The following is a 23,007-nucleotide window of genomic DNA, read 5'->3' on the forward strand; positions in this document are numbered from 1 at the left end:
CTTTTATATGATTATGTTTAAATATATTTAAACAAGTGCATAGACTTCTAGAGGAGGACGTTTTTGAAATCAGACAATGCAGTGCTAGCCTATTGTTTTTTCTAACACTCAGATGAGCACATAACTGAGAAGCCAGTAATGTTGTTACATTCTTTAATACTTGTTTGCAAATTGATTCAACTCATTGACTAACCGTAAATTATTGAGCAGGCAAAATTTCTGTCCCCTAAGGCCCCTGTAATTTGTACGCAGCAGAGAAATCCTTGCTTTCATATGTAGTATTTGCCAGGCACATAGTCGACGTAGTAGGGAAGCATGTGCTGGGTGCCTTTTTCTGAGGTATCACTGCTGTAATCCATGACGTTAGGTGGAAGCAGGGACATGCAGCTGGACCAAAGCATGCCTAAAATAGCAGAGTCCTGCCTGACCGTCCATGTGGCTGGCATAGAAGGCTGTGCTGTTCATGCCCATTTTCTGTTCCCTGCCACTTCACTGATGACATGAGGTTGGGTTACTGTGGTCACAGCTAGCAAAAACGTAATAAGAACTGTCTGCATTTTTACTTCTACTGGTTATTCCTCTATCTTTTATTTACTTTTTTTTCGTAGTTTATGTAATAGTTTTTCGTGTAGTTTATGAATAGATCTGCGTGAATCTCTGAATTGAGGTGTGTTCCATATGCAGCTCTATCAATTTTGAAACGGTGTCTTCTCATACAAAATTGTGTGTCCTGGAGAATCCTATCTTTTCCAGCATGTCTGCATAGAATGAGTTTTTTTAATCTGCATGAAAAGAGTTGTAATTACAAGTTGCATTGAAACACTGCCTTGTGTACTTGGGAATTCAATGAGTGCATGATAGTGGTTTTTCTGTTTTTTTTTTTTTTTTTTTTTTTGTGTTGTTTTTTAACTTCATCAATTTTCTGTTAAGCAGTTTAAAACAAACACCAAAACAACGTGTATTTCTCCAGGCAGGCCTTCTGATGTAAAATTCAAGTAGGACCAGTGAATGGAGAGGAAGGATGCTGTTCCTTCTCTTTCCCAGAAGAACTTGTGTGAGTGACCAGTTCTGGCTTGCTCTGGGTGTCTGGGGCAGTGCCTTCACACTCTGACTCATGATCTCCTGTGTTCTGCATTGAGACTCTAAGAAGTTATCTCCCTGAGCTCTGCTCTAATCTTCTGCAACAGATTTGTATTTTATCAGGCTGTGGCAGAGGCATAGGAAGACAGCTGAGCTCAGTAACCTCTTAAATCAACAGAAAATAAATCATTCAGAGTGTTAAGAACTGAACCAACTCATCCTGTTGCCCATTCCAGTGCTCTTACCACTGCTCTTGAGAGACTTTCCGTGAGCATGGTGCCCTTTATCTAAGTTTGCATCATAAAAACTGAGAGCAGCCAGGATGGTGAACCTTAACACCCTTGTTCAGCAGTCAGGTGGGACTCATAAATTACAAGCAGGAATTTAAGTTATTCCTACCATCTTGTTTCTCTTGGCTCTAGCTAAGCTGGATGATGGCACTGGTGCCTTGAGAGGGCTGCTATGGATATTAGTATTGGTAGTATGGATAGCAGTATTGGTAGTATCTGACCAAATATATTAAGTTCTTTACAGAGGGAGTGGTGAGGTGCTGGAACAGGCTGCCCAGAGAGGTTGTGGATGCCCCATCCCTGGAGGGTTCAAGGCCAGATTGGATGGGGCCCTGGGCAGCCTGGTCTAGCATTAAATGTGGAGGTTCGTGGCCCTGCATGTGGCAGGGGGTTGGAGTTTCATGATCCTTGAGGTCCCTTCCAACCCTGGCCATTCTGTGATTCTGTGACATGGGCTGATCCTTCTATGAAGTTGCAGGAAGATGTGAAAGTCCTGTTTATGTGGGGTGGCTCAGAGTCATTTAAGTTCTCTGGGGATCTGTGGACAAGCAGGATTAGTGTGCAAGTTGATCAGAGGAAGCTTTCCAGGTTCCCAGGAAGAGAAGCTTGAACTATGTGAGTAGATGGAAGAGAATCTTGAACTCTCAAAACAGTGCTTTTTTCATAAACTCCTTGGCACGAGCTTTTAGTAAATTCTGAGTGAGTCACATGCTAGTCAAAAGATATGAGGGAGAAGGCAGAGTGGGGATCTAATAAACTTTTCTGTTTAAGAGTTTGTTTTTCAGTATTTATATTACTATCACAGAGAATGGCCCTGAATATAATTGGATCTACTCATGAAACCTAGCAGAGATGGATGTGAAGCCCCCTATGTATTTTGTGTCTGAAGAAATGTGTGAGGTTGTTGTGTTTGTTATTTTTTCAGTGCATAGATTTACAACATTTTTTTTTAGGTCTGAGCTACAAATAAGCAACCTGACAGTAGTTTTGCTTGTAAATCTCTTGTGCTGAACCAACTCTTGCCTTCCCCTGTGAGCAGCTCCAGACTTCAGGCACCACTGTCAGGGACTTGTTCTAGCAGCGGATCTTCCTGAAGGATAAACTTTCTTGGCTTGTTGGCATTAAGACTGACTTTGCCTTGGCTGTTTCCATCAAATGTTTCCATTCACTTAAAGGGCAGTGTCAGCTGCAACAGGAAATCAAGGCAGCTTCTCAAATCATAGGTGAAGAATGGAAGGAATGTGACATCTCTAAATTTGTTTCAAGGATATGAATAAAAGCAAAAACTGTCACACATTAAGAATCAAATGGCTGACGCTGTGTGCTTTAGAGAGATGAGCCAAGCATCTTGAGTCTGTCATTATTTAGTTCTCCACTATTTCACTGAGGAATTTTTCACGTGCTAAACATAGTGATCAAAGCCTGAATGAAAAAGAAAATGAAGCCAGAAGCACTTTCTCCACCCACAATCCTTTTTTTTTTTCGTTCCCCTCGTAGTTTCCAGTGAAAGAAACATTGTGCTTGTGAGTGTGTAGTGAAATGTGCTGTAAGTTCAGTTATGGCTGCGTTCCCTTCCACAGGAGGTAGTTACGTTTGTTTTAGTATCAGGTCTGGTAACAAATTCAATTGATAGCTCGCAGAACTTTCTCTAAATAATTCTGGTATTGTATTTTATGTTTTGTGTTGGTTTTTTTTGGTTTTTTATTTTTAAATTCTGAGCTTGCTCAGACACTGTGTTTTCCTCTGTGTGGAGTTCACGGCTGCATAGCTAAACTTCTCTTGTGTTCTGATAACATCTTGGATGCGGGCCAGTTCTCAAATTTTAAACACATAGTTGTTTCCCTTAGTTGGACTGTTGCCAAAATTAGCTGTTAGCTGCTTCTATTCCATGTTCTTAGGTTGCCAGCTCACCTCTTTGAAGTAGCAGCTTTCCCCAGTCCAGAGGTCTTGAGTACGGAGGCTGAACTGGATGCTGCAGTGTGTCTTCTGCTGTCTGCGTGCTCCACAGCTTCTTTCTTACCTGCTCCCAACTCTCTCCTCAGTGTGCTGTCAGTTTCTGGGGTCTGCCATCTTCTGCATTTCCTGTATCTGACCATGGCTTTAATTCCTATTAAGGGTAGATTTCAATTCTGAAGCATCCCAAGCCTTTAAGGGAAAGGATAAGATGGCTGTGGATACAACTTTGGCCAGGTCAGGGTTATTGTTGAAGGCAAGGACTGCATGGTCATATAGGGAAGTAATACAGCTGGGAAGGGTGCCAGGAAAGGAAGCAGGACTTAATGGAAGGAGGAGAATGAAATGAGCCTTGAGACCAAGGCAGGGGTTATGAATGAGAGCATTTATTCACACGAAAAGCCACCCATATGAGTAACAATTGTTGGTGCTGTAAGCTGCTTTGAGCCATTAAAAAAAAAAAAAAATAATAATAATAATAAAAACCCAACAATGCAGCTGTAATGTGACTTCTGTTGTTTGTGTGTGTCGTCTTACAGAATATTTTGGGAGGTGACTAGGGGCCAAACGGCTGCTACTTAAAGTTATCATAATCCCTGTAAGCCTCATTGAGCCAAACCAGCAACTGTCAAGTGAGGACGGTAACTATAGCTCGTGTGTCTGTCTCTGTGTTCTGATATTAGGGAAGAGAAAATGCACACCACTTTATTTTTTCTCTGTGTAGTAGGGGTGCTTGTGGCTCTAACACAGTGCTGCCATTTGGGTGTCTGCACAGCGACGTGAGAAAAAAATTGCTTGGGCTTAGCGGATGTCTGGAAGACTGCAGTCTGCACTCTAACAATGGGCATAGGTGGTATGTTTGGATTTGGATGTTGCCTTGTGTGCCATGTACTTCCTGCTGTGTGTACTCTGCCAAATCTGTGCTTCAAATATAATACTGGGTATTTTTAATAAGCTGTGTAAGGAAGTGACCATGACATCTGCCAACTTTGGCTTCTAAAGATCCTGTCTTATTTGCCTGTGTTCTTGTAGCTCTGTGTCTAGTAGGAGACTGAAGTGTATTCATGTTTTATTTGGCTGGCTGTTCCTGCTTTGAATAAACCTTCTCTTCTCTTCTTCCCCTCCTCACTCCCATCCCTTTACATATGCTGCTAAGCATAGCATAAAACATATTAGCCAGGCAATAGAAGAGGCTTAGTAGTAGAAACAAGCAAGGGTACTCCTTTGTACAGACTGATTTTGCTTCCAGCTCACACTGAGACGTGAACTCTGGTCTTCAGTTCATGCAGCAGGATGAATCCAGTATTTCTAAACCATTTGAAATAGTCAGAGGATGTGGAGTTGTCTGTGGCATGTTAATAGTCTTTACTTGCAAGCAAAAAAAGCACTTTAAAAAAAAATCGATACACAAAGAATTTTGGTTTGAGGGGTTTCATTATTATTCATCATGCAACTCTATCACTTCATCCACTGAACTGCTAGTGCCAAAACAAAAACAAAACTGATTTAGTGAGTCTTAAGATACTGAGAAATGAGCACAGGGTGGTTTTGCAGCACAGCTTAAAACCTAAATAAATGTTTCTGTTCTGAGATTAACTGAGAAGAAGAGATTTCATCAAGTCAATACCGTTTGCGGTGACTTTGGTAGATATCCTAGGGTATGGAATTAAAGTTGCAAGTCTGCCTCTGGAGTTTAGTAAAATATGTAAAAGTGAACAAAACTTGAATTTTTTTTTAAGACCCTGTCCATCATGTTTGTAAGGAAGATTCTCTTCCTTATTTGCTTTCGTTCTACTTGCACAGTAATATGTTTCGCCTCTTCCCTGTCTTCTCCTGAGAAAATCCATCACCAGAGCATTAGAGGAGATTCAGAAATAAATACCTTTAAATGGGAAGGGCTTCAGGATGAGTAAAACAACACATGGAGGGAACTTTCTGGATTTGATTTCCTGGTATTCTTGTTCCTTCCACTGCACCAGCCTTGATGTTTTCACTTCACTGCTTTTTCCCAACAAAGCTTTGCATGTCTTCTGTCACAGCAGGTGCAGAAGCTCCTAGGGAAAGCCTCCTGAGGAGAGATCATATAGCATCTGTGTCTGTGGTAGGCACTGTGTAAAAGCTGCCCAGGGAGGTGATTGGGTCACCGTCCCTGGAGATGTTCAAGGAACATTTAGGTTTGGTACTGAGGGATGTGGTTTAGTCGGGAAGTATTGGTGGTGGATAGTTGGACTGGATAATCTTGGAGATCTTTTCCAACCTTGGTGATTCTGTAAGTCTAAGCTGGACGATGGTAAGACAGCCCTGCACTTTTAGAGAAAAGTGCTGCTTCCCTCCTTCAGAGTATAGCAAGGTGTGAGGGATGTATACTGGAAAAGAGATAAGAAAAGGGATGAGAAGTGAGGACAAACAAAGTAGATGACCACAGAGTCAGGCCTTTGTCTACCTGAAAGCTTTTGGTTTTAAACATCGGTGATCTTTCTCTGTAGTCTCAGATCCTATCAGGAACATAAGAGCTGGTGACTTAGGAACAGCCCATTTCCTAAGTAAATAGTAACTGATACCTGCACTGCCACTCTTTTCATCACCATGATAACAGAACTAAAAATAAATGAGTATCAGTTTAAAACTTAAAGAGGGTAGATTTAGCTTAGACATAGGGAGGATCACCGTGAGGGTGCTGAGGCACAAGTTGCACAGGGAGGTGTTTGGTGCTCCTGCCCTGGAAACATTCAAGGCTAGGCTGCATCAGGCCCTGGGCAACCTGATCTATCTGTGGTGTCCCTGTTCACGACAGGGGAGTTGGATTAGATGACTTATAAAGGCCTTTCCAACTCTAAGGATTCTATGATTCCATAAATTGTGTTTGTTTTTAAATGTAGTGGTCTTGAGCGAAGAAGCTGTTTTTGCAAATGCTTCTGTGTTCAGCATGGAAGGAGACTGATTAGCCCCTTACAGTGAACATCCTCCCCTGCAGTCCTTGTGGAATCCTGTCCTTAGCATGCTCCCTTTATCTATTCGTTTGAAGTCCATAAGATCCTGAAATGATGGCAATGCTAGTATTCTCCTTCAGCTGTGACCATGTCGATGTGCAACCCCGTGCTGTGAGGTTAAGGGAGGGGTACCCTTGTTATTTCTCCTCCTTGAATGAATAATGTTTCTTTTGAGCATGCGTTTAGTCTCTAATGAAATCTGAACTCAGAACTTGGAGGTTGCATCCGAACTCATTTGATTCTGCAAGATTCCTGAGTTTTCAGCGGGGTTAGTTCTAGTATTTGTTTTGGAGGATCTTGTCAGACTCTTGAGGGCTGTATAAGCAGATGCCGCTGTGTTTCATTAATTGCCATGTCAAAATAAAAGTACTGACTGAAGCTATCTGACTAACTAGCTGCTGGAGGACAGAGGGAGTCATTTATCTGTTCTCTTGGGGGAAAAAAAAAAAAACCAAACACCATTCTGGAGCCCTGGGGCTCATGCTCACAGTAATGTGGCTTGGGAAATAAATCACGGAGTTTGCTTGTTGCAACCTCTTACTCTTCAGGTCTGGTGGGAGATAGCAATGGTACTGTTATGAATGCACAGAGGATAAGCACACAGTGAACTGGAAGCTCAAAGCATTTGTGTGGTTACTTTAGATTCCCTGAAAACAAAGATACTATTTCTACAGAGTTTCACAAATTGATATGGGTGAGGATCAGATTTATCTTAATGTTTCCTCGCAGTCAAAACTTTGCTGGGTAATTACCCAAGGAAAAGTGAGTGTACTTGGGCTGTAGACCTGCTTGGTTTTATTAGAAACGCAGTGTGACTCAGGGGTGTTACCTGAGTGGTGGAAGGCTATGAAGGGCTGTGGGATCTTGGAGGGGCTAAGCCAAGTGACAAAGATGTGATCTGCGCATGGCTAGGTCAGTCTTCATAGCATTTCTTCCATTAGTTAATTAGTATTTTTTAGTTACCATGTATTGGACTAGACACTTCCTGTTGGCCGTTCCGCTTTTCTTAACGTTGTGTGTGTTTTGCTTCGGTGTGGTCTTAGATATCTTCTGCCTCTGACCAGCACTCGTGATAATGATTAATAGAGGACTTGCCAAAGAACCCAGTTGTTGTCTGTTTTCTGCTCTTTCTCCTCAGAATCAGCTGAGCTGAATTTAAAGCTTTATAGTGTGTGCGCGTGTGTATTTCCAATAAACTGAAGCTTCTCTGATATTCTTGATAGAGAAATGGGTATATAATGTACAGTTCATTAACTATCATTTCATGCTAAGATCATTAGTGAATAAGTTCATCTGTCATATTCTTCCAGTGGAAAGGGCAATTTTATGGATGAGCAGAGCATTAGAGCTCAGAACGATGCAAATGTTTTGCATACACAATGCCCTAAATATCTGGGTGATGCTTATGCATTTCTGCCACCCCTTTGGGGGTTAAGCCTGTGCATAAAAACGTGCACCATGTGCATAGAATGGGAATTTGGAGCTGCCCGAAGCATGGCTTCTGGGATAGCTGGGTAGCTGTCAGTTTAGTAGAAACCTCTTATTTCAGAGAGTCTGGATATTTTGTACATGGAACAGTGGCTGCTGAATTCTTGCTTCCAAATGAAATCTTTGAGCAGAATGAGTGAAGATGACTTAACTGAGCACTGAATTGGAGTTGGTAGATGGGATAGATATAGCATTCAGCTGCCATTTCCAACCGTTAGATTTTTCTCCTCCGTCTTCCCAGCAAGGATGACTAAGTGGGTCACAGTGTCTTGACTTACAGCTGGGTGCGTTTCTTTCGAGGAATGGGAGACCATTTCAGTAGGGAAATTCTGTCTTGTGAGCGCATCGTTGGCTTTGCTGTTTATCCAGTGTGTTTTTCCTTGTGGCTGATGGACTAGTAACTCCACCAAAATGTTCTTACTGTGTTCTGAGAGGTGCCTCTGGATGGTATGACATGCATCTACCTCCTCAAACACAGCGATGAACTTGTTTGTGTTGCGATGCTCGGTGCATTGAATGATATTTGCCAGCTAGCTTGTGAGACGATTAGAGGATTTTGAGGTAGTATATTTTCAGAAATGGCAGAAATACAAGTAGAAGTATTTGAGTGACATAACATACCTGTGCTTTGGTGACCTGAAAGACATTGAGGGAATAACATCTGCTGACAAACAGGAGGCTGAAAAATCAAAAGTTAATGCTATGACATTTTGTAACATAAAAAAGCTTTCAGTAATGATTAAATCTACAGTATGGTTCTATCTCCTATCTTCATGCTTAGCCAAGCCAATAAAAAGGTCTGTATTAAAAGGGGAAGAAAAAGCCTACTGGCTTTGAGCTTGTTAGGATGTGAGATTTATTTTGAAGTTTACCTCTGCCATACTTGCTGTATTTGTCTGTATGACTCAAATTGCGTTCACCAATTTAGATCTGCTGAAGCATGAGTGACTTGGAATTAAAAATCTGTGGTAAAATGGTAGACCTGTCAATGAATAAATAATGTTGATATATGCTTATAGTTCTTAGAAATAATTCCTCAACCGTATAATTGGATAGACAGGAACTGAAAAGATTGCTTTTAGGGGTCTGAGATTTTTTTTTTTCCCTGTTTAAATTGGTACAATCTGAAGAAAGCCCATAAGTCTCTGAAAGATTGTCATGCTGAGATAGGGCTTTTTATTTCTATGTTTTTAAAATCTTGTCTTACTATAAAAGAACTTATTCTATAAAAACCTAACAAGCAATAATAGATCTGCAAGGCTACCAGGTAACAAGCATCAAGTCAGCTGCCAGGCTTAGCTAGCACCGGTTGACTGAACTCGTCTTTAAATTAGAAACTTTGGGGGGCTTTAAAAAAAGGCAATGGCTGCAGACATTTAAGTAAACAAAGCCCTTTAAAAAGTATGTATGCATTTCTTAATCCATGCTGTATTTTGCTTATCCTGTTCATCTGTGTGCTTTTGTGATCTCTGTTGTAGTAGTCTGTTGTAAGCCTTGTGTGACAGCAGGGACCTCGATATTCAACAAACTATATGTAAACAAATCATAAGGTCTCTGCCCTCCTTCCGTTAGGGGCTCTTGTTTTTCCAAATAGAAACAAGTACTTGCTCTTTTTTCACATTAGGAAATCTTGTTCTGTGGGCATTTAAGGTAGGTGGGAAGAGTAACATTGGAATGGTGCTTCAAGGTGTACCTTCATGGGTGGGAGTGATCATTGCAATCCAGCGTGATGTTCTAAGTGTGAAATGTAAGGATGCTGGCTCCTCCAGGATACCAACACTAATTTCTTTCTCTTTGTGTGTGTGTATCTGTATGTTGTTTTTTTCCTTACCCAGCCCCTTCTATGGAGAAGACTTTTACTGTGAAATTCCTCGGACCTTTCGCCATCTGTCATTTTATATTTTTGACAGAGATGTTTTTCGAAGGGATTCCATCATAGGTATGTGATCATATAAATTATTATTTTCATTATAGCTTCTCTTGGACTTCTAACTATTAGATCATATATAGTCTTAAGAGTTGGGATCTTGCTATGTCTTACCATGACAGTGGTAAGTAATGCTCAGTATTCTCCTTTTTGTCAGATGACAAAAGTGTCTTGGATGTTACACATAGAGAAGGCTGGGAGATAAATGCTGTTTGTTGTGACAGCAAAAGCAGATTGCTGTTTAATCAAAATAATCAATAAAGCACCACCTAAATGTTGTATAATTTTTTACTCTAAATTTTTTAAAATGGTACTGAGTCTTCAGTTTTCAGTACCATAGGGCTCACTATAGTTACCTGTATGAAATGTTGTTAAACTGTGACCACGGTAATGAGATGGAGAATAACAGATACTGGTCATAGGTAGTCGCAGCACAATGGTGACAGATTTTTATAAGCATTGTTAGAGCAAGCTGTTGCTTATTTTGGGCAGGGTGTCTGCCAGATATTATTTGCCTTGCATGTCACATGCAGCAAACTAGATAAGACCAAATTTATCTCTGTAATAAAGGTCTTGTAAAAACCTCTAGAAGTTTAATAATTATCTCTGAAAGGAACAGTTTCCATTTAAGGTTATTTTAGCTGTTTCTCATAGAATCATAGAATGGCATGGATTGAAAAGTACCGCAATGATCATCTAGTTTCAACCCTACTGCTGTGTGCAGGGTCGCCAACCACCAGACCAGGCTGCCCAGAGCCACATCCAGCCTGGCCTTGAAAGCCTTCAGGGATGAGGCATCATTTTTGCTTGCTTGTTTTTTGTTTTTTTGTTTTTTTTCTTTCTTTTTCATTTCAGTTTCTCATTTGTAATTTTGAAGTCATGCCTGACTGTCATTAAAAAAAAAAAAAAAAGTATAGTATAGTATAGTATGGCTGTAGCTATCAGTAGTGTGTGTATGTTTTGTCAGAACTCTTAGTGAGGAAATTGTCTGATGCTGAGCAATAGTGTGTATAATGCTAATAAAAAGCAGTAATGTTAATATTCCTGAAGTAGTGATGCTGATCTCTCTGTATATGTCTTCACATTATACTAGTTTGTCATGCAGTTGCTAGCTGCTTCTTTTTGTTTTACATTTTACATACCCACTAAGGAATTCTTTGTCACTAATTGGGACCATCTGTGTATAGAACCTAGCAATTCTCTTCTTTCTTTTTCTCCTTTTTTTTTTTTTTCCTTTGACCTGCCTGGTCAAAGACATAGATTTTGAGAAGTCAGTAAAAGCTTTAGCTTTGCATGCTTCTTTTTGTGGATTTTGCATTTTACACCACAGTGAGACTTCTGGTGATATTCACTGTCCCATGTCAGGGATTTTTAAAGCTTCATTCAAAGCTCAGTAAAGTTAGTGGAAACTGTTTGAATTAACCTTCATTAAAGAGGTTCTCAGACAAGATGATGTTCTTTGTTTTGTATAACATGTTAATCTACTGCTAAGTGTTCTGTAATTTTCAGATAAATCAGCTTACTTTAAACTGAGACTTTCTCTTAGCTTGATGCGTGAATGTGTTTAAAACAAGTAAATGTGCATTTCCCTCAGTCACAAACAAGTATTGATTGTCATGAATTAAGGACTTCCTTGTTTCTCAAGCTGTTTAGATTCTGCTGAATTTCCACAGTAAAACTTGACAGTTAAACAAAATTTCATAGAAGCGTAGAATATCCTGAGTAGGAAGGGACCTAGGAGGACCATTGAGTCCGACTTCTGACTCCACAAGGACCACCCAAAAATCAGACTGTGTGACCGAGAGCTCTGTCAGAATGTTTTGTGAAGTCCTGCACTCAGGCTGTGCCCACAGCCCTGGGCATCCCGTTCCATGCCCACCGCCCTGTGGTGCAGCCCCTTTCCCTGAGCCCCAGCTGCCCTCCCCTGACAGCTCCATGCCGTTCCCTCGGGCCCTGTCGCTGTCACACAGAGCAGAGCTCAGCGCTGCCCCTCCGCTCCCTGTGAGGAGCTGCAGCCGCCATCAGGCCTCCCCTCAGCTCCTCTGCTCTGTGCTGAGCACACCCAGGGGCCTCAGCTTCTCCTCATATGTCTTTTCCCTCCAAACCCTTCAGTCTCTCCATAGTCCTCCTTTGGACACTCTGGATAACACTGGATGTTTTGGAAGGATACTGTGAGAAATAGTATTAAAAGCTTTACTGAAATTCAAAATTCAAAATATAACCTAAATCCAGGTTCCCTTGGTAGGAGGCTTTGCAGCTGGCAGACCGTATTACCTAAGCACTAGAATGCCTTTTGCTTTTAATTTGAAAATTACAAATTCTTAGTATGATGCTTGGTGCTTCTAACTTTACTTCTTGAGGCACGGAGTTATGTCTGCTATTTTAGTATGCTAACCCAGTCTAGGATTGCTAATTTTCAGAAATCCATTTTGGTAAAATTCATGTTTGTTTCTGAGGAAAAGTACAATGAAAGACCTTAGTGAGAATACCAAGTAAATACAGTACAGTAACAGACAAAGCTGTGGGCCCATAGCACTTCCCTTAAGAAGCAAGAATTCCATCTTCCAGGCATCTTCCAGTCAGTTTTACTCTTCAGAACTATGTGGTAGCAACTTAAACTACCCATTCCTGAGAAAATGCTTTTGCACAGGAAGAATTCCTAGTTGTGTCCAGACACGCATATACTTTGCAGAAAAAGCATTAGGTAAAGTATTAGGGTGGAGGTGAGGTAGTTGAAAATGAATGGTTAGCTCTGGCGTATGCATCCTGGGGAGAAAGGAGGTCAGCTTATGATTTTTGAGTGAGCTTTGGGAAAGCTTTTTGGTCTCTCTGATCTCCAGTTTTCTTCTTGTAACATGGAAGCAATACTGCCTTTCTTTCAACTTTTCGGTTTCTCATTGTTGAAGTCATCTCATCTCCTATGTGTCACTGGTTTTCTGCAGCTGCAATGGCCCATGAGTTGGCAGGCCATGGGCTGGTATTTTTCTTGCTAAGGGCTTTACTTTCTCTCAAAACAAGGATTTTTGAACACTTGACACAAGCCAGACCCATGAAATTGCCAACAGAGAAGTGCAAATTGTCTCCTTTTTTCCATGTTTCCTTAGTTCCTGTTTTAATAATCAAGCTCTGACACTGGAGGGCAATTCTTCAGGAGCTTCTGGAGTAATCTTCTCTGAAAGCTGCTGAGAGCAGCTTGTGAAAAGAAAAACTTGCAGATGATGCAGACAGACCTTTTTTGGATTCTTGAAAGATTGATCAGGTTAGAATTTTTTCAAAAAAATCTGGTTTTTAATACCTTTTCAGAGAAGTGAGGTAGTGTTCCTGCAATGTGTAACTTGCTTTTGTGTTTTTTTCTTGTTTTTTTTTTCTTTTTTGTATGCATTCGTATGCAGAATCCATATGTAGGCAGACTGATGCTTTTCTCTACTCATCTAGCACCAAAAGGCAAAATTCCAGTGTTGCTGATTTACACTGAAATTTTACAGTGCATATTAAGCTATTCTAGTCTGAGCTTCCCTCTTCTCCATCTTTTCTCCTCCTTCCTTATCATAAGCAAGTTTTGAAGAGCATTTCAAATATGTGGAAATGTTACAGATATCTGAAAGACACTGGAGAGGAGAAAAATCCAGAATTACTGTCACCTTCTGATATTAATTCTGTAACTTTTGCTTGTAATTGGAAAATGTTTTGTAAGGAGAACATTGCTTTGAAGTAACTGCATGGGGTTATTTTCTGGTTATTTATTGAACAGGAGTCATCAGCAGCAAAACCAAGTAGTGGAGGTTTTGATGTGCTTTTTTGGATGACAGAATTATTTTATAGGATCAGAATGTGTGGTATTTTAAAGAAAGAGCTACTCTGAATTTTCAGCTTAGTCTTAAGAGACTTTTTGCTGAGGAGACTTGAGCAAGGGAAGTTAGGAAGAAGTCTTTACTGAAAAAGTTTGGTTAGCTTAATGCTAGAATAAGCTTGTCTCCACTGAAATGTTGAATCCTATGAATAGGGGCCCTTTGTTTGCATTACAGAGATTGATTGTTGTATTGTGAGACATTTCTGCTGAAGAACATGTGGTTACCCATGCTCATCCAGCAGTGAACTTTCTCAAAGAAGGGAATCATGGGTTGTGTTCTTCCACCTAGGGAGACTGGTTTTAAGTTCAGATGTTTCTTAGCTTGTGAATTTGCCTGTGTTTCCTGTGTGATATGGTATGTACAAGACATCTGCTTGTACTGTTTGTTTGGTTGGTTTTGAGTGGGTTTCAAGAGGGAAAGAGAGAGAATGTCTATGTGCGTGTTACAGTGGGTGAGAATTTGTTAAGTAGTGATTTTTATTTTTATTTTTTAAGATGGCTGACTAGTAAAATTCCTTTTGAATCACTATTTAATTTTGCTAGCACTTTCTCTTGACGCTGTAGTGCTGCTTTCCAGGGTAACTAGAGCTTAGAGTACGCATGTTCTTATTTATTTAAATATGAAGTACAAGTTTGTGATGATAAGTTCTCTGACATTCAAAATGCGAGTCTGTGTGTGACAGATGAGAATGCTTAAGCTACCAAAACCGGAAGGAGTGGGGGCAAGAAAATGAAAAACAAGAACCCCCTGAAACCTCTGATAGAAACTTCCGAGGAGAAGCAGGCATATTCAGAAACTGGAACACGTGTAGCAGATATGTTTGTGGAACATACTGAAGTGTTTTGGCATACAGGATGGGAGGGTTGTTGAGATACAAGATATCTTTGAGTTTGCATGTTTGTTTATTACGTTTGTGTTTCCCTAATGATAATTAGGGGTAAAAGGATCCTGCAAGGGGTGAAAGGATCCTAGTCCGGGAGCTGCGGGGCTCATTGGAAGGTCTTTAAACTAGGTAGGAAGGGGAAAGGGGACAAAATGAGGGCTGCTGAGGTTGTGCAGGCAGTTCGAGGTTCAAAAGATAACTTGATGGGTGATGAGGGTGGAGTTCGAAGGGATAGAGAATGGCAGGGGAATGCTGCTTCCCTTAAGTGTCTGTACACTAATGCGCGCAGTATGGGAAATAAGCAGGAAGAGTTGGAGATCTGCGTGCGGTCACACGGCTACGATCTCATTGCGATCACGGAGATGTGGTGGGACAGCTCGCATGACTGGAATGTTGTCATGGAGGGCTATGTGCTTTTTCGGAAAGATCGGCTGGAGAGGCGGGGTGGTGGAGTTGCTCTTTATGTGAGAGAGCGGCTAGAATGTATTGAACTCCACCTGGGGGAGAGTGGTGTAGAAGTGGAGAGCTTGTGGGTGAGAATCAAGGGGCGGGCTGGTATGGCTGACACTGTTGTGGGAGTGTACTACAGACCCCCTGATCAGGAGGAGGAGGTTGATGAGGTCTTCTATAAGCAACTGGAAGCAGTGTCACGATCCCAGGCGCTGGTGCTTATGGGGGACTTCAATTATCCAGATATTTGCTGGATAAGCAATGAGGCCAGGCACGCACAGTCCAGACGGTTCCTGCAGTGTGTTGAGGACAATTTTCTGATGCAGGTGGTTGAGGAACCGACGAGGGGAGAGGTGTTGCTGGACCTTATTCTCACTAATAGACAAGGGCTTGTCAGGGAAGTAAAGGTCAGGGGTAGCTTGGGTGGTAGTGATCACGAGATGGTGGAGTTCAAGATACTGAGTGGAAGAACTAAAGCAAAAAGTAGGATTGCTACCCTGGACTTTAGGAGAGCCAACTTTGATCTCTTCCGGGACCTACTTGGAGCTATCCCGTGGGCCAGGGTGTTGGAAGGTAAGGGGGCCTGTGAGAGCTGGTTGGCATTTAAACGGCTCTTCTTCCAAGCTCAGGATCGGTGCATCCCTGTGAAGAAGAAGTCGGGAAAGGGTGGCAGGAGACCTGCGTGGATGAGCAAGGAGCTCGTGCGCGAACTCAAAGGAAAGAAGGTCCATGAAATGTGGAGAAAGGGTCTGACCGCTTGGGAAGAATATAGAAATGTTGTCAGGGGCTGCAGGGATGCGACAAGGAAGGCTAAAGCCCGCCTGGAATTGAACCAGGCAAAGGTGATAAAGGATAATAAAAAAGGCTTTTTTAAGTGTGTTAACAGTAAAAGGAAGACTAGGGAGAATGTGGCTCCCCTGATTAGTGACGGGGGTATTCTGGTAACGGGGGATGCTGAGAAGGCAGAGATACTGAATACCTTCTTTGCTTCTGTCTTCAGTGAAAAAGTTCCCCCTTGGGAATCCGAGACCCAGGAGGTTAGTGAAAGGGTCTGGGTAATGGAAGACTTCCCTTTAGTCAGGGAAGAGGTGATCCGAGAGCGCCTGGGCAACACTAATGTTGATAAATCCATGGGACCCGATGGGATGCATCCACAGGTGCTGAGGGAACTGGCAGAGGTGATTGCTGAACCGCTCTCTGTCATCTTTGAGAGGTCTTGGAGAACGGCAGAGGTGCCTGAGGACTGGAGGATAACCAGTGTCACTCCGGTCTTCAAAAAGGGCAAGAAGGAAGATCCAGGCCTCACCTCTGTCCCTGGAAAAGTGATGGAACAGCTTGTGCTGGATTCCATCTCCAGACAACTGGAAGAAAAGGAGGTTATCAGGGGTAGTCAGCATGGGTTCACCAGGGGGAGGTCGTGCTTGACCAACCTGATAGCCTTCTATGACGTTGTCTCTGGCTGGATGGATGGGGGGAAAGCAGTGGATGTGGTCTACCTTGATTTCAGCAAGGCATTTGATACTGTCTCCCACAACATCCTTATAACAAAGCTGAGGAAGTGTGGGATAGATGAGTTGACAGTGAGGTGGGTTGAGAACTGGCTGACTGGCAGAGCACAGAGGGTTGTTGGCGGTGCAGAGTCTGGTTGGAGACCTGTAACCAGCGGTGTTCCCCAGGGGTCGGTGTTGGGTCCGGTCTTGTTCAACATCTTCATCAATGACCTTGATGAGGGGATAGTGGCCACCCTCAGCAAGTTTGCTGATGATACGAAGTTGGGAGGATTGGCTGACACGCCTGAAGGCTGTGCTGCCATTCAGCGAGACCTGGACAGGCTGCAGAGCTGGGCAGAAAGAAACCAGATGAGGTTTAACAAAAGCAAGTGTGGAGTCTTGCATCTGGGGAGGAATAATCGCATGCACCGGTACAGGTTGGGGGATGACCTGCTGAAGAGGAGCTCTGCAGAGAGGGACCTGGGTGTCCTGGTGGACAACAGGTTGGCCATGAGCCAGCAGTGTGCTCTTGTGGCCAAAAAGGCCAATGGCATTCTGGAGTGCATTAAAAAGAGTGTGGCCAGCAGGTTGAGGGAGGTGATCCTCCCCCTCTACTCTGCCCTGGTAAGGCCTCATCTGGAGTACTGTGTCCAGTTCTGGGCTCCCCAGTACAAAAAAGACAGGGATCTCTTGGAAAGAGTCCAACGGAGGGCCACAAAGATGGTGAAGGGCCTGGAGCATCTCCCCTATGAGGAAAGGCTGAGTGAGCTGGGTCTGTTTAGCCTTGAGAAGAGAAGACTGAGAGGAGACCTGATCCAGGTCTATAAATATCTAACGTGTGGGGGGCAGAGTGGCGAGGCCAGACTGTTTTCAGCAGTGTGCGGAGACAGGACAAGGGGAAATGGCCGAAAACTGAAGCATAGGAAGTTCCGCACCAATGTGCGCAAGAACTTCTTTACGGTGAGGGTGACGGCACACTGGAACAGGCTGCCCAGGGAGGTTGTGGAGTCTCCTTCTCTGGAGATATTCAAGACCCGCCTGGATGCCTACTTGTGTGACCTGGTGTAGGGAACCTGCTCTGGCAGGGGGGTTGGACTCGATGATCTCTCAAGGTCCCTTCCAACCCCTACAATTCTGTGATTCTGTGATTCTGTGATTTGCTAAGTCATGTAGGATTTTGTTAGCTAAAAATACAGATCTGGAAGAACTGTGTCTTGGAAGAATTTTGGATACCAGTTGAAATGCAAATATAAAGAAGAAATGCACATCTCAGAGGACATAAAATATGATTTGTCTTTTCTTGATAAAATGTGAAGTGTACAGTTACTGTGCAGATAAATTAGCCTTAAGGTGTCTGTTGATAATGTGTGCCTTGACTGTTAATGGCTGAAGTTTGGTATGCTTATAGATGTGTGTAGAATGTTGAGATACCTTGAGTAGGAAATGTACTATTGAAAGTAAAGGTAAATTCTGTTTAAATTTAGATACTTTTTTGGTTGGTTTTCAAATCATAAAGTAGGAACAGCAGCTCCCTGCTCCCCAGCACTTCATTTATTTTGGTAACAAAGGCATGTAACTGACTTGCTAACATCTATATAATGAATGATCCTGAACAGAATAAAATGGAGTTACTGTGAAGCTGTGAGGAAACGAAAGAAATTTACTGGATCAAATCATGTCCCTGTTACTGCACTGGGAAGTATGAACTTTCTTTCACATGCCTGGGTTACTTCTGACTGAGGGGAAGGTTTGGTTGCAGTCCTAGTGGGTGTGAAATTTTACTGAAAAAAAACCATGGATGTCACATGCCTATGCTCTTCAGTGCAGGGGCAGAAGGCTAACAGAGAGAAGATTAATAAGTCATTCTGTTAATTACATTTACTACAACTCACTGCTCTAAGCCACTTTTATAGAAGTTATTAGGTATGCTGCACACCAAATTGAAAGTCTCGGGGCCTCTGGATTCTGGCAGGCTGTAACTGTTTTCCTTGCTTAATACTATATGAGGTAAAGCAAGTAAGGCAATAGGAAAAAAAAAAAGTGCCTGCAGAGGTAATTAAACTTAGATGCTCTAGGCTAAATTAGATGAAACCAAATTGTAGCTGGTAGACATTCTCACAGAATAAGAACAGCCTGGAACTGAAAATTGTTTGAGGTTTGCATGTTATAGGTGACTGTGCCTTTGTTAATAAGTACTTCCAAAGCTGAGGAGGTGTGTTTGTAGAATTGCTGCTATAAGCAAGCTGTCTTGCTTTTGGGTAATTGTTGCCAAATGTGCCAATGAAACATCATCATTTGAATATTTTTTTGGATTTTAAGGAAAACTAAAAAAGAATCTTCTTGCTAACCTATGCTTCTTGATAGATAAGCAAGGGAAAGATCTTCAAATACAACACAAAGTAGAGATCAGTATTGTAGTAGAAAACTGTTCTCTTTGTCTTCTGCTTAGGCAGAAGTCAAAACTTGGTTTTCTGTTTCTGTGGTGTACTGTTGGATGACATGGGAATGATATCTACTCAGTGTGGTATAAATATAGCTACTAATGAAATAAAGGAAACAGATGACTGTGTCCCACAGTGACAAGTCTTGGAAAACTGTAAACTGGTCCTCAGAAGATTCTCTACAGTTGTGTAAAAAGCCTAAAATAAACACTTTCTGCAGAGAATAATTTGTTGGGGTGCACTCACAGTATCTTCTAGAATAACAGATGATCATAAAAGCAGGAAAACAAAATTGAGCTTTCAAAAATGCACATTTTTCCTTTATACTCCTTACAAGTGCATATTATAAACAAAGCTTAGAACCTGGACTGTCCTTTTACACAGTCCCTCATTCTTACCAATGACAGTGTTCATAATGCCTGCATTTGAGATATCCTAGATTTATCCTTCCATCACAAGCATATTTCTAGCTAGAATAGATTGAGCTGGGCTTACTGTGCTTTCTTGAGTATTTATCTCAGAACGAGGAGTTGTTAAGTAGCCTCTGTTGAACTTATGTCTTGCTTGTACTAAGATAAGGCTGAACCTGTGAAGACAACTCAATAGCATTGACTGCTGGTGGGAGTACCTGGAAGAGGCTCATGCTGGTGGACTTGGTTGTGCATTTCAAGCAACATGCTGAGGGGCATGAGCGCCTGCTGGAGGCAAAGCAAATGACAGCAACTGCAATTCAAGGGGGATAAGCCATGGACTAGCCATTGCTCAGATGTAGATTCATTTTAAGGACCCAGACAGCAGTTGGCAGAGAGCTTGTCCCAGTTTGGTTATGCAGCTAGTTCTTCAAGGAGGTGAAGGGAAGAGTATGGTAGAGAGTAGTCTGTGCAGTGCAGCACCTTATTTCTTTTAAGGTTAGAAGCTATGTTTTAATCGCAAGCCTACTCCTTTCTGCCTTATTCTTTAAGACAAATCCCAAGAAGGGGAAAAATGGGTATCAGAATTCTTCTTATATTTGCACTAATTATTCAAAAAACAGATGAAGATGGGGTTATGAGTATAGTCTACCTCAGTCCTCTTTGTAGGCTATACCGCTGCTATGCTGGAAGTGTCCTGCCATTGTCACCACTAATTCTTAGTAATGGTAGCAGGTAGTCTGGTAGTACTTGCTTTTCATGGTGCACAGCACAGGAGCTGGTAAGGAGCCATTCTGCTGCTTCCAAGGCTCTTTGACCTTCTGTTGCCTCTAATTCCTGTTATTATCTTTCTAATCCTCAACTAGAGAGATGACTTATATATCAATATTTTTCCATGTCGTGAGAGGGGTAAGCAGATGTGTAGAGTTCTTGAGCAGTGAAAGCGTCTACCCCTTTTTGTCTTACAGATTTTTTTATTTCATGACAAATAATCGTTTATGAGGATAATTATTAAATTCTACATAGTCTGAAATAGTTAACACTGCTTTTTGGCTGGAGATTTCAAGGTTATGGAAGCCTTTCACAGCCTAAAATACTGATTAAAATCAATTCTGATTTGTCCTTAGTCTTCCCAGCCAATGAAAGTGATTCTCCTTGTGCACCCTCAGATCAATTATTTTAAATGAATTCAGTGATACAATGCGTCTGTGTACTTAGCAGAAAGCAACTTCTGAACTGGCCCCCATGACCTCTTGCTGCCTGTTATTGCTGGACATAGGAGGTGAAGTAGTCTCTATTCAGACCTTAGAGAAGATTGAATTCATTAGTCATTTGGTACCTCTTAAGATGTGACTCAGGCCTAAGCCTTTGCTATAAATTATATATAATATATATAATGAACAATGCTACAGACAATGTTAATGGAGAATAGAAAGTTGCTATGACTGGATGGAGAGTGCTGGAGCTGAGTTTCAAACTCCACACTAATCTTAGTATGGAAATGCTAAGCTCTTAATGAAGCCCAGAGATGTGCAAGGGCAAGCTATTGGCCTGCCAGTAGAAAAGGCAAAGGCATTGACTTGCCTGGGAAGACCATTTGGAACTCCAATGAGGGACAGCCATGGAAGGTGCACTGTGCTCACAATGCTTTCTCAGGGGGTGAGGCCATAAATCTGTACCTATCTCTGCTGCATATTTTTGCCACTAACTTTCTCCCACCACCTGTCTTCCCACTGTGTCAATATGCCTTGAGTTGTCAAGCAGGTCAGTTGAAATGATCTATGTGTCAGCCCACACATGATCCCTGAAACTTATTTGTTCCTACCTTCTCTTCCTCCTGTATGTTTATTTTTGTTGTTTGGTGTTTTTGAAGTTGAATTGGTTTCCTCAGCAATTTAAATCTGGCATGCTGCAAGGACAAAAGTGCATGGCAGTGAAAGGAAGGGTCTTTGCACCCTTAGGACTATAAAGGCCCTGAGTAGTGCCTTCATTCACCACGTGCTGGTGTGTGTTTGGAAGAACAGGTTGCTGGTGCTTTGTTTTTTCTGCTGAAGTGATTCCCAGGAGGGCATCAAGTGTGGAATGTCACATCTTTGTTTTGAATGCAAGGCTTACGATTTAAACATTCCAGTGAAGATTTGTTGTGTGAATTTGGGGAATATAGAAAAGTGATTGCCATGTAGATAGAGAACATGCAGAAGAGTGTGTGGATGGCCCCATGCACCTCCACCCTGAAGTTCTGATGAATATTGGACATGGGAAATGAATTATTTCAGATTAGAAGAATGCTTTTACCTAATCTCTGTTGGTTGAGAAGATTATTTACTTTTAAAACCTTGTAACTAAAGTGACTAAATATCACTCAGCATGCTCTTCTGTCTCCTGCCTCCTCCCATGCAGTGTCTAAAAGCATGAGCTAACACAGGCAGGCTTTCTGCAGCCCTGGGTGGCTCTGAGGAAACCAGCATAAATGATGGGTTGCCTCAGAGACAAGATTTGGAGTCTGTCACTGATGTCTGGCAGCAGCCCAGGTTTTGAGAAGGAGTGCTGTGCAATAGGGTTAAGTTTGGGAGCAAGGCTGAGGAATCTCAAAGAGAAAAAGTCCTCTAAGTGAGTGGCAGTAAACCTTTTGGACTTCTGGCGTCAGATTTATCTTCAAGAAGAACCACAGGCCTTTAGTAAAGGTAAGTAATGTGGTATCACTGCAAATGCCAACAGCTTGTGCTTGCTCACCTAGAGTTAACCCAGTTCTTCTGAGCCCAGAAGTTGTTTGGGCTGCTGCGTTGGCCAACTAGAGACCAAGCAAGGCCATAGCGAGTGGGGGTGAGACCCAACTGTCCTTAGTGCTGGCACTGGGCCTTAGAGAGCCTTGTGGTGCCAAAGCATGGCTTAGGTAGGCGGGTGGACATGGTCCCTACAGACTGGGAGTTACTAATAGACATTCTGTAGGCTGCTGCTGTACATAGAACTGTTAAATAGGGCAGGTTAAATGATCCACCCTGTCAGTAATATACTTTTATGTATGTTTAGACTAGCTGAAGTATAGGTCCTTTCTTTACTCTCCACCAACCCCCACCAACACACACACACATTTTCCCACTAGATTTTTCTTCTTTGTGGATCACTTGGTATACAGTGAAAAGCTCTGGATTCCATCCAGCCTGGCCAATAAGCTTCACTCGTTAATAAGAATTGGTTGTGTGCAGAGCAAACAGTCCTCTTCATTTTCCTAATCAAAACAGTTGTGCTGCCACGTTAACCCTCTTGGAGCTGGAGGCACAGATTGCTGTGCTGCCTACCTGCTGATCATGCGGTTGTACCTGCATGGGTTGGCTTTGCTGTGCCGAATTCAGGGAGCCCATACTAAAAGAGGAGACGGTAGTCACACCTTTTCAGCTCTGTACTGGTGCTGATATTGCTGAAATAATCCGTGAGCTTTCCACAAGGAGTGTCCTTCTGGGAGTTGAGATGGGGTGAAAGTGATCGAAAGATACTGGCAACACACATCTGTGAAGTGTGTGTTACCCTACAGTCAGGTGAGGGATTTCTGCAAGAGACTGAAGAGTATGGCAAGGTTAGCAAGCACTGAAAGTAAACAATCTCAGATAAAGTCCACAGCAATTATTGGAAAGTCATGCCTTTAAACATATTCCTCTGACCAAGTGTTTTAGAGAAACTAGGTTACACATATACTGCTGTAGTTAGAGAATACAAGCAATAGCTCTGAAAATACACAGCCATCAGTACAGAGGTT

The 23,007-nt window shown here is 42.2% G+C and overlaps 1 protein-coding gene across 3 annotated transcripts in view; it reads left to right on the plus strand.

Annotated features, from left to right (window-relative positions):
• Nucleotides 1–23,007, plus strand: part of RASA3 (RAS p21 protein activator 3) — a 176,886-nt gene that overhangs the window by 81,452 nt on the left and 72,427 nt on the right. For 2 of the 3 annotated variants that reach the window (XM_031605145.2, XM_031605144.2), the window contains exon 3: nt 9,637–9,740. In XM_031605145.2, the coding sequence (XP_031461005.1) occupies nt 9,637–9,740 (104 nt within the window). Of the gene's footprint in view, nt 1–9,636; nt 9,741–9,780; nt 21,938–23,007 lie in introns of those variants that run through there. The other variant, XR_016460798.1, reaches the window with a different exon arrangement.

Source organism: Phasianus colchicus, chromosome 1, assembly GCF_987193195.1.
Source record: "Phasianus colchicus chromosome 1, bPhaCol1.hap1.1, whole genome shotgun sequence".
Lineage (NCBI taxonomy): Eukaryota > Metazoa > Chordata > Aves > Galliformes > Phasianidae > Phasianus > Phasianus colchicus.